We start from the raw sequence: 12,580 nt of genomic DNA, 5'->3' as shown, positions 1-12,580 counted from the left end.
TTGAAATAAAAAAAAATTAAAAAAATAACAATGTATCATCTTCAGTTATGGGCAGTTAGTCGAAATTCTGAGTAACTAGTTAACATAACAAAACACCCTTACATTATGAGATTCTATTGAATAATACCGGCCTAGATTTGATTAAACATTATTTAAAAAAAAATAATGCATTTTCATTTAAAATGCAAGTTTTCTTGAAAGTTAACCTTTGCGTCTCTGACGTATTTTGCTGTCCTAAATGTTGTAGTTAATTTGGCTCTAGTTTTCTAAATTTTCTACCGATTCTAACCAAACCTTTTCGTTGTCAAATCATAACCGAATCGTATATATGTGATTTTGTGGAGCATACACGACTTATTACTATGTATACCGTAAATTATAGGTTTTCCAAATCGTCCAGGACATCAGTTGATTTGTTCTACTAGATCAACCAAGACCGCAATAATGTCTGTAGTATCGAAAAATGTCCAATCAGATTCAAAGTGTCTATGTGGATCATGCATGATCTATTTCCGAGTAATCCAGATGTTGTAGGTTCTTCAAATCGTCCTGGAGTTCAGATAATTTGATCCACTAGATCAACCATGACTGCGATAAAGTATGTAGTTTCAAAATATGTCCAAACAGATTCATAGTGTCTATATGGATAATGTTTAATTATTTCCACGTATGATCTAGTAGAAAAATAATCTGATCTCAAGAATTATTTCAGAACCTATAACATCTTGTATACGTAGCAATAGGTCCGGCACGAACCACATAGACACTTTGAATCTGTTTGGACATATTTCGATACTACAGACATTATTGCAGTCTTGATTGATATAGTAGAACAAATCAACTGAACTCCAGGACGATTTGGAGAACCTAGAATATCCTGTATACATGGCAATTACTCGCATATATACAATTCGTTTATGATTTGACAACGAAAAATGCTATGTTCATATTCGAAAAAAAGGAAAATGTCTCACATTGCACAGACCTCAGGGAATTTCCGTGTAAATCCGGTGTTACTTATAGAATTGAGATCATTTCTCAATTATTTGCATGATGCTTGGTTTGAACCGGTAAAATATTGAGAGCCAAATGAACAACAAAATTGATGACAGCAAAATAATCCGGGACGAAAAGGTTACAATGAATTCCACAATTTGTGTGACAGCACATCAGTCCCTTCGCGATTTTCGCGACATAATTTAAGCTACTTCTTCAAGAATTAAATGATGCATAGCAGATTCTGATCACAGAAGACAACCAGAGTTGCATAAAGATCCTTGAGGGAGAAAAGCTGACCAGAAAGATGAAGCACTTTCTACGAAGGATCTGATTGAGAAGCAAGAAATGACTTGTGTCTACTGTCCATCATCCAACTGACGAAACCATTGCAACGAACCAGGCTGGAAAAATTAGTCAAGCAAATTGGACTAGGAGCAGTTACCGTTTAGGAGGAATTTTGTCAGAAAATACAACCCAGCTAGGTTGTAATAAATAGAGAAATACACTCATTCTTTATTGATCGTTCACTTAAATCAGACGTGTCATCACTGCTTTCTAAAACAATTTGTTTTTCAATAAAAAAAAAGTCTTTATTATAAGCAAAATTCTTTATTTATTGACAAAAATACAATAACAAAGTGTCTGTCTTACCCCGATTCGCCCTAAGGGATGGTCCATTAATTATGTCACGCAAATTTGGCCCATTATCAACCGCCTCCCCCCTTTGTCACATTTTTTGTATGGACCTTAATTTTTTTGTATGGCTCGTCACAGTTTTCAAAACCCCCCACCCCCCACCCCCCAATTGTTTATGTTTTGAGAGTTGGTGCACAGGTAGATTGAGGTTAAGGCGACGCCACTGTTCGGATGTACATGAAATTTTCTGAAATCTGAGCAACACAATAGATGGGTAAAGAAGAACTGCATTATAACACACCATCGACTGGAAATGCTCTCGCAACGTGGGGCTTTAGGTAGTGATGAAAACGTCGCTAGAACTATTCCACAGCCGCAGTCAGTTTATGAGCAAAAAGAGGGACGCACATTTTTGCCTGTGGACTTGGAGACATACTTCGTACATCGTACGGGTTAGGCAAAAATGTGCGTCTATCTTTGAAAACTGTCGCATTAATGTCCCTTCACTCATTTTCAACTTCTATCCACCTATCTAACCTATATCTAACGGAACTATCCACCTACCCTCTTCTAAAGATCATTCTCTAGCTAATAAATCATCACACTAAAGCTTCATGTTAGCATTTCCAACCAACTCTGAAATCTTGGTTAGTTAGTAGTATTCATGGCTTATCGGTATAAATTTGAGCTTGATAAAGCTGATGTAGTTTGAGCTATTGTAGTGAGGCATAAGATTTTGTTTCCTTTGTCTTTTGTCTCTCTTTATTAGTTTTTGTCTGTCTTGTCCCACCGTCTCGATCAGTCCCATCGTCACCCACTGATCACCATAGCCGGTCGAAGTCCAGACGTAGGTAGAATCGCACTACCGTTCATACTGGCGACAACGCTCTGATGATACAACGAAACCCTACCCCAAGCTCCTCCCCTTTATCCTTTATACATTGTTGACCTAACCTCTAACCTCGAGTAAGCCGCGAGTATTCAGCCCAATTCCTACTAGACATAAATATAAGTGAATTTTGTTAAAAACAATGAACAATGAATTATTGGCTCCGTATAGCTAACGCGATTGAGCCTTGTAAATAAACGAACTAGATAAAAAAAATAGTAAGTTGAATTTTCACTTAAATTTGACACTTGGAAAATAAATTATAATGTTCAAAAATCCCTCTGTTGTTGATCTTCCGATTTTCGAGAAGCAGTTAGTCAACATTGATTCCTGGTCTATCATAAATAGGTCTGGTTCAATAGCAATTTTCCATCTGTCAAAATTTAATGAAAATTCACCAAGTGGAACACAGCCTAAGTGTCCCTAATTTTGGGCTCATACATAAATTTTGAAGAAAGGCATTTACCGCCAATTTTTCACTAGCTTCCAAAAATATCCATTTGTATTGTCCAGATGACTCATTGTTTTAAGAAAAAATAATCTTTAGATCCATAGGCCAACATTAGACCCATTTCCTCTGCATCCAATAAAATAAGTATAAATTATACTCATTTGTTGGATCTTTTGTATGCTTTAAATTTTTATGCAATAGAACATAGTTTCTAATGTACTAATATCCGAAAATAACACCCTCATGTCGTCGAAAACATCAGAGCTTATGGGATTTATCTGATGCATCACCATTTCTCTGGACTTGTGTGTGCGTATGTGTGAATGTCATCCTCCACCTTTCTCCAGTCGGAAACGTTGAACAAGTAGAATTGCGAATGGTTTGGTTAAATGTAATACTCCCCAATGCTGTCCTTCATGTCGTGAATGCGTATAAATGAAGGAATAACAAATGTACTCGACGTCCACAACAGCTAAATAAAAAAAAAACTCATTGAGCTCTTTATTCACACTAACTACTCAGGGAGTAAAGGAGAGTCACCGCGGCCAAATAAAGCTTGAAATGAGTATTTTGTAGATCCCAGTTATCATGGTATATTTTTATCAGGATACTGCATCCACTTTATAATCTAAAAGAACATGCATACATACTGTAAAATAAAACTAAACATTCATTTAAAAGTCGATGAAAACCGATACATCAATAACGTTGACCTCCTCATGAACCATACCTTAAAAAACAACTCGTTCCTCAGCTTGCTCCGATTTGTTCGCTTCTCACAACGGCGCTCAAACCATTTATCAATCAAGCAACCGCGAATTTCCTTTTTTGTTTTTATTCTCCTTCGGCACACCATCCACTATCTACATTCAGCTGTGCCAAACACGTTTTCCTCCTCCGATCTTACAAGCACACACACACACATCGGTACACCAGGCCAAATACGTACAATATGCCAATCTTACGTATACCGTACATCAAAATCTATCGCCAGTGTAACAACTTCGGCTCATTCATTGTTCACTAATTGTCGATTTGCTTTCCTACCATATTGCACTGCACATTTCGCTTCCTCGAACACACAACTTCGAAAACTTCACTGTACACTTTGACGTAGAAACCATCTAGAAACTTTTCTTGGACACAGACGATGAAACCAAAACACTCACACAAACGTGGATTCTATGTTTGGCCCCCAACTGCGCTGAGCTAACTGACCACCAAGAACAAATTGATGAGGTGAGCCTTCAACGAAACTCGCGAAAGAGGCCGTCGTCGTCTTACACACCTTGCGAGGAACACCGTTCCAAGAACCGCACAATGCCAGCTTTTCTGCACACGTCACATTCACGTTGTTTGCATCCGTCTCCGTACGGTTGTTGCAAAACTTTCATCAACAACAAAATTGCACCGCACAGCACTTTCAATTCTGATGACCCTTCAAAAATCACACAGAAACTTTCACCCATTAACTTCTCGCGAGCCAACGAAAATGTACACTGCTCTACACATACGCGCGCGCCCGTCCGTGATCCCTTGCTTTGCTGTCAAAAGTACATGCGAAACCCTTCAATTCAAACTTAAATTCGCATCTCGCTTGCCAAACTTGTCACTTATTGTAAACACTTGCCTCAACAATCACAACAAAAGCCAATCACTCAAGCGTTGTCATAGAAACAGACTGCACTTTAATGGATATTTGATCAAGAGATCGTCGCCGAGCCGGAGCGACATAAACACGACGATCGACGAAAGTAAGTACCCGCCTAGGTGAAGATACGCAAACGATGCGTTCAAAAATGGAACTGAAGACGGTAGGAGTCTCGCTCAGCTATCCATCCAACACCATCCATGAATGCAGAGGAAGAGATTCGGATAATAGCCGTCTCTGTGTCATGGTGGTTGTGTGTCAGTCCCAAGCTCGGTTGGGAGAAAAACCAGTTAAGTCAGTTGCGCAATTCCACGCCAAATGACGAATCGAACTGATATGACATTCTTCATTATGCTTGAAATTTTGCATGAATGTTTGTTATGGTCATTCATCATCATTGCAATCATTCAAATTTGCGCAAAAATTCGGCAATTTTGAATATTTCTTGAATATTATTCACAAAAAGCTTATGAAAAATGCTATCTTCTGTGAAGCATTTAAAAGTTGGGCACGACAAAATTAACAAATATCATTAAACAACAACTCTTGGACACATTTTAGAAGTTTTTGTTTCAAATTGCTGTTCAATGGTTTTTGTTCAATTTAAAGTGTTCTACTTGAAAATTTATCATAAGCATTTTAACGAATATCATTAAAGAAATAAAGAAGAAGATCGTTTTTTTATTTTTAAAGTTTCAACATTTTTTTAAAATTTTTATTGAAATTTACTAGATTTTTTTACAGTGCGTATTTTTTTTTCTGAAGGCATTATGTTTTCGTACAATTTTGTCTCAGACGTCATTTCGACAGTAAGTGACCTTGTCGAGTTATGATATGTTAAAAAATAATGAATAATCAATTTTGAAGTTTTTTGCGAGATTCAAAATGGCCGAATTTTAGCTCAAATATGAATGATTAACCATATCAAACAATTACTGTGCAAAGCTTCATGCAAATCGGAGAAGGTCGAGTGTAAAATCCAATTTTTGGTTTGATATTTGGCCTGGAAGTACTTTACTTGCGTTGCGGTTGGCTGTTGTGATCCAAAATGCCATTCGTTGGGAGCTTAAACATTACTACCACCAATACGCAACAGGTTGTTTTTGAGGAAATACACCCAGCATGGCTTAGCGGTGGGCGCGTACACAGGATAGAGAGCGTGCAGATTGTATTTTATGCGAGAGAGAATCATTAGCAGGAGTTTTGGGAGAGATTTGAGAGAGCTATGCGTATAAAACGGAGAGCGGAAGCTCCTGGCAACATAAGCTTTGGAGTGAGAGTGATCGAAGAGGAAAGCTTCAACATGGTGTAGGTACAGTCTCCCTACAATTATGAAACCGATAATAACAAATGTGAATCTGTTAAGGGAGTAAATCAACTCAACCCGAACAATGAATAATGTCCTCAGGCATTGGAAGAGTGAAAGCTGGTGACCGATCGGACAAAAGATTTTATTATTAATTGTTATTTCTTTTGCTGGTCAGATCCCGAGCAGGAACGAATATCTCAATACCTTAAATTGGTATGGATGAGCCTGACATAAGAGGTAAAATACCAAAAAATAATACCAAAAAAATGTTCCCACAATACCATTCCAATACCATATTATGATAATGCAATACCAAAACAATACCACCCCGGGTATTATTTTGGTATCTAAATATCAATTTTTGGTATTTACAAAATATTTCCCATATAATTTTTTGGTATTATTCTTTGGTATTTTACCTCTTATGTCATGCTGGTCAATACCAAATTTTGGTATCAGATCAGAATTAGGTATTCATTAGTTATTTTCTCCTGCTCGGGATGACAAGTTTTCACTCTGCCGGGCGCCCACAGGTGTGGCAGCGATGTGGAATAATACAACATGTCAAAACATCATGTCGAAGTCGTTTGGCGTGTGACGAAAGTCAGCATGATGTTTTGACATGTCACACCTCCGCCATTTCAGTTGCCTTCACCTAGAGGTTCGCACCGATTTAAAAATGGTCGGTGGCGGCTTTTGAGGTTATTTTGCTTGGCAGCGGTACACAATGGACCGGGTCTGGAAAAAAAAGACTTCCGCACCTTGTTGACGTTTTAGAGGTGCCTTCTGCGGGCCCGATTGTGGCAAAAATGAAGCTTCCTCCACGGGTGGTGAAAAAAGTGCAATTCAAAACACACATTGGTGATTTCGCATAGCTGGGCGTTGCAGTCGAGTACAAACTCAGCATGATCGGCAGCAAGCTGATACTCCGTACGAAAGCGGAGTATGAAGTGACCGCCGGATTCCAAGGTGGAATACTTCACGAATTACATCCCTGGTGAGAAGTCCTTCAAGGTGGTAAGCAGGGGCCTACCAAACTTCGACCCAAGGCAATCGAAGAAGAAATCAAGGACCGGTAAAAACTGGCCCAATCGCTGTCTTCGGGATGGCGAGGAGAGACGAAAGCGTGAAGACCTATTCCGATTGCCTTTTCCTGATGCACTCCCAAAAAGGGATGTTATCGTACTTTAGGAGCCATACCGTTGCGGCCATCGTGACGAAACACAGTGCTAGCGGTGCCTCAACTTTGGACACGGTACCCGCAACTGTAACTTCAAACCACGCTGCAGCAACTGCGCTCAAGAACACGCCACTTCCGACTGCCCTGCGGATGAAGCCGTGGCGTTTAAATTCGCCAACTGTGGTGATGCTCATCAGGGTTCCGACAGACAGTGCTCCAAACGCGAGGACCTCAAACGCATCCAAAAACAGGTGGCAACCAACAACCAATCAGGACGCAAGAAGGACAAAACCCCGGCATTCAGGACGGAGGATTTACCGCCTCTTCGTGATCATCTTCTGGTGAATCTGCTGGACAAAGATCTCCACCTCCCCTGGATTCTGGAAACAACCAACAGCGCAAAACAACAACCTCAAACTGTTTTCAGCGGATGAACTGATGAAAATCTTCGTCAACATGACCTATGCTCTTCGTAAGTGTCGCAATAAGCCCGAGCAGATCCAAGGGCTCGGTAAGTTCATCATCCAGTATGGCGTCTAAACCGCTAACTATCGTCACCTTAATTGCTTACTCTGTAAAATCAAAAAAAGATTGAGCTTGCCGACTTCCTCCGCAAGTACAGCACCGACGTGGGCCTTCAAAACGAGACCCATCTAAAGTCCGGCGACAGCTTCTGATTGCCTCACCACAACATAATCCGGCTTTATCACACCAGCTCCATGGGGAGTGGAGTTGCGGTCTTCATCTAGAGAAGAATCAAGTTCTACATCCTGCCTCACATCCACACATCTATTATAAAAGCTCTTAGCGTGAATGTGGAATCACCAACTGGAAATGACCGGTTCATCACTGTTTACTGCCCTCAGCAGTGTACCACCATCAACGGATTAGCAAGCCAATTCAAGAACAACCTGGCCGCCATCGCTCGTAGTAGCTCCCGATTCATCGTTGGTGGCGACCTGAATGTCCGCCATGAAGGTTGGTGAAAATACCAGCGGAACCGGAACGAATGTCTACTATTCGATCACGCACAACATGGACTGTACAGTGTACACTCATCTCTCCGGTGGGAAATCTCTCTACCCTGGACTATCGGACTATCCAAGCCGGAGGTGCACAACGAAATCAGGTGACTGAAGTTGGCATCAACGTGGCTCCTGCTCCAAGCCTGCCAAAAATGGCTTTTGGCCCAGTTTTGTCAGTGTGGATCCATTCATACCTCGCCGTAGAAAGTAGCAATTAGGTACTGAGCTTGTTCTCTCAGGTAATTGCATTAACAGTATATGCCCTGCCGTACAAAGTTCTTCCGCACTTTCAGCCGACTCTTTCCATGATGATACCAACCGTAGCAACGACAACCGTAACGCAACAAAAACGCAGGATGATGCGGTACTACTTTACTATCAGAATGTCGGTGGCATAAATACATCTGTAGCAAAGTACAAACTGGCTTGTTCGGATGCTTGCTACGACATTTACGCCTTTACGGAAACATAGTTAAACAGCAACACGCTCTAGACAAATATTTGGTTTGGACTTTACTGTCTATCGTACTGACCGTTCTCGAGAAACGAGCCCCAAAAATTCTGGTGGTGGAGTTCTACTTGCTGTTCGATCAGTCTTTCAATCTCGGCAGCTCCATTCACCTAGTTTTGTACTGGTGTCGAACAACTGTGGGTGTCCATCTCTGCCACAATCGAAAGTGGCTTTCGTCTGTGTGCTGTATCTGCCACCGGACCACCTTGGAGATTCCGAGTTGATTGATCAACACCTAAACTCTCTCTTTTGGATCATAACCAAGATGAATGCAAATGACGACATCCTCGTATGGCTGTGTATGTGTAGACTAGACTAGACTAGACTAGACTAACCAAGATGAATGCAAATGACGACATCCTCGTAATTGGTGACTTCAATCAATCGTCTATAAAATGGTACTGGAATGACGCCGGGTTCCTCCATCCTCAATCCAGTTGCTCAAACATTTCTTAGCCGTGAGGTTGCTTCTAGTTGCTCGATTTATGAGGCGCATGTGCCACTAGTTAAACGTTGTAGGCATCATTGAAATTGGTAGGTAGCGTAGGTATCATTGAAATTGAGCCAGGCATTTTCTTTTCATAACACTATGGATAGCATTTCATGAAGACTACTGAAAGGCTGAATTCTATGCACACTTAGAAAAAATCATGCAAATTTAGGTGCTCTGAGAGTGACATATACGAGCGTCAATTTTGACATAAATTTGAGTCATAACAGACGCGAAATACAGCTCAATCAAACGTACATTTCGTCGAGCAACGAACATTTCAGTCTCGGAGCACTTAATATTACATGACATGTTTGTTTACATAAAATTAGTTATTTCTAAGTGTGTGGAATGACTGTCTTTTTCGAGAGCATAAACTGGGATGAAGAACTGTGTGATCATGACGTAAATATTTCCTCGACTCTTTTTACGAATATGTTGTTTATGCAATCGATCAGTTCGTACCGAAGAAAACTTCAGTCATACTCAGTCTTGTAAGCTGTCACGGTAGTCGACACATTTTCTGTGATAATTGACTGCCTTTGCCTCCGACACTTGCAAAGCAAGCTATCATAGTACAGTACCAAACTAAAATGTCGTATGACAGGCTCTGTCATACGACACGGTCGCCAAAGACCGTCACGAATGTATGTATTTTAGTTTTTCTCATAATAAGAGCTGCTGATGGTGTGCTTGTGTGAATTCTGAAAATAGCAAGCAATGATGTCCTAGTAATAATATTTCTGATCAGAAATGGTTTGATTTACACCAAATTGAGGAATTGCAACGAAATCACACATGTCATATGATAGCTATTTTGATAATTTTCTTTTAGCTCGAATGTTATTCTACCGCTCGTGTTGTGTGAGAGAGATGACGGTAGAGCACGAGTGTTCGAATACAAACAGACTGTCGAGCACGACAACGAAGCGAGTGTAGTAAAAAACGTCAACTGTTTCAACCCCTGGTCATACTAACTTACCCTTCGTATTCAAACCTTCGTTTGAAACGTCTTAAATCATCTAAACGCTGCCTTGAAAAAGTTTTGCAAACTGCGAACTGACAGTACAAGCAGCTCAACAAGCAACTCTACCTAGAACACCAGCCTCAACTACAAAATAAGCTCAAAACTAATCCTCCAAGCTTCTGGAATCACGGGAAAGATCAACAAAAGGAATCGGGTCTGCCCTCAACGATGTTCAACGGGGATCGAGAAATGTCTAATGTGGATGGTATCGCGGATCTATTCAGGTCATATTTCTGCAGTGTTTTCGTCAACGAGGAGCTCTCTGACGAACATGTTTCAGATGCAGCAAGTGAGGTTCCCATACGCCCTGATGGCTGGAAGAATTCTTTCGTTTTTCCTGTCTTCAAGAAAGGCGATAAACAGTCAGTAATCAACTATCGCGGCATTGTGGCTTTGTGCGCAGTTTCAAAAAATTTTGAGGTGATAGTTTTTAATTGCTCCAGTTACGTTGCCTCCGAACAACATGGATTTATGCAGAAGAGATCCACTGCATTAAATCTCGTGCAATACACATCTTTTATAATTCGCGAGTTGATGCTATCTACACGGATCTCTCTGCTGCGTTATATAAAATGAACCACAATCTTGCTGTTACCAAATTAGATCGATTAGGCTTCCATGGTCACCTTTTTAATTGGCTTCGTTCTTACCTCACCGGTCGTCAAATGTCAGTGAAAATAGGTGACCGTATTTCTCAGTCGTTTCCGGTTTCTTCTGGTGTACCCCAAGGTAGTCATATTGGGCCGTTCGTATTTCTGCTGTATTTGAATGACATTCACTATTCAATCAGGTGTCCCAAGCTATCTTATCCAGAAGAATTTAACCTGTATTTTGTCGTAAAGGATCGTAGTAATTCAGTTTTCCTTCAACAACAGCTGGACGTTTTTGCTTGGTGTCACAAGAATAGGATGGTATTGAATGCTTCCAAATGTTCCATTATCACTTCATGGTCAGATACTGAATCGGGAGACTACAGTCAAAGACTTAGGAGTCATGTTAGATTGTCAACTAACCTTCAAGGAGCATGTGTCATATGTCACCAGTAAAGCATCTTCTCAGCTTGGCTTTAATTTTCGCTTTGCTAAAGATTTCAGAGGCACTTCGTTCTTGAAAACGCTTTATTGTTCACTAGTCCGTTCGACACCGGAATGCTGTTCAGTAGGTTGGGCGCCATTTAACAACAATGCCACGAATCGACTTGAGTCTATTCAGAGGAGATTTGTTCGCTATGCTCTTCGTTGGCTACCCTGGAGAGACCCTGTAAACTTCCCGATCTTAAGAAAGTCGATGTATCTTGCAGAGCCTACAACTTCTCAGTGTTCGCCGTGACGTCGCTAAGGTTGTCTTCATCACCGATCTCCTGCGTTCGGACATTGACTGTAGTCCACTTTTGCAACAGCTTAACTTTAATATAAGACGAGTCAATTTGCGAACCCACTCTTTCTTTACGATCCCGACTTCTCGCACAAACTATGGTAAAAACGAACCAATGTAATAACTTTTTTGACCTCAATGCTTCCCGTGCTAGCCTTAAGTATTTATTCTATAATGTTTTATCATCCTGATTAAGTAAAGATTAATGTTTCCTGATTTACTTTAAGTATATATGTATCTGTAGGATTTTATGTTATCTGTTGATATGAAAAGAAGAGGTTTTCCGCCCACTTGAAAAGGGGCAAGGTTGGTGCTTCTGAAGTGGGCTTTTCCCTCTCAAATAAATAAATACATAAACTGTACTTCGAAAAAAAGAATACCATCACGTCAAATGAGTGCAGTTTGGACGTGTTGTTGACAGTTGCATAGACGAAGATCCGCCACTTGACACCTTAGATGACATCGGCCGGACGTTGGAAGGACTCCAACAGGCCATATCCGTGGCTGACGAGGCATGAGTTCGACAAGTTCCTGTGAGAGGCAAGTATGTAGCTGTTGATTCCCACACTTAATTACTGATTCGCTTGAGAAATGTGCGAAGACGCCGGTTTAAGAGGACTGGAGATCAGGACAAAAACCTGAAATGGCCGATCTGAACAGGAAGATTGCTTCCAGAATGGATTCACTCTGAAATGAAAGTTTTAGGCGTGTTATCCAGAATCTGGACGACCCTTCCAGACCATTCTGGAAGGTAGCCAAGGTCCTGAAAACTTATCCCAACCCCGTTCCAACTCTGAGGAAAATGATGACGATCGGCTTTTAATCACCCCACAGAAGAAAGCAAATGCCATCGGCAAGCATGTCGCTTCATTGCATTTGCTTGGCTCAACTATCCAAAGTCCGATCGAAGATCAGGTTGCGCAATGCGTTCACAACCTAGATGCCTCCCCTTGCATCGTGCCTCAGGCGGATAAGATAACAGTACAACAGATTTACTCACTGCTGAAATGCACCAAGAACATGAAGGCTCCCGGGTTT

General features: G+C 40.8%; 1 protein-coding gene across 3 annotated transcripts in view; it reads right to left on the bottom strand.

Annotated features, from left to right (window-relative positions):
* wake (wide awake) overlaps window positions 1-12,580 on the bottom strand; it is a 618,276-nt gene that overhangs the window by 383,011 nt on the left and 222,685 nt on the right. Inside the window, exon 1 of one of the 3 annotated variants that reach the window (XM_065228376.1) lies at window positions 4,264-4,760. The exons of the other annotated variants lie outside the window; for them this stretch is intronic. Within the exon in view, the coding sequence (XP_065084448.1) occupies window positions 4,264-4,444 (181 nt within the window). The 5' untranslated portion in view covers window positions 4,445-4,760. Of the gene's footprint in view, window positions 1-4,263; window positions 4,761-12,580 lie in introns of those variants that run through there. 3 annotated transcript variants of the gene reach the window in all.

This window comes from Ochlerotatus camptorhynchus, unplaced genomic scaffold (assembly GCF_037179485.1).
Source record: "Ochlerotatus camptorhynchus isolate MF236.1 unplaced genomic scaffold, CSIRO-AGI_Acam_v1.1 ptg000290l, whole genome shotgun sequence".
NCBI lineage: Eukaryota > Metazoa > Arthropoda > Insecta > Diptera > Culicidae > Ochlerotatus > Ochlerotatus camptorhynchus.
The sequence above is the reverse complement of the archived record's forward strand: the minus strand, read 5'-3'. Positions and strand labels throughout refer to the sequence as shown.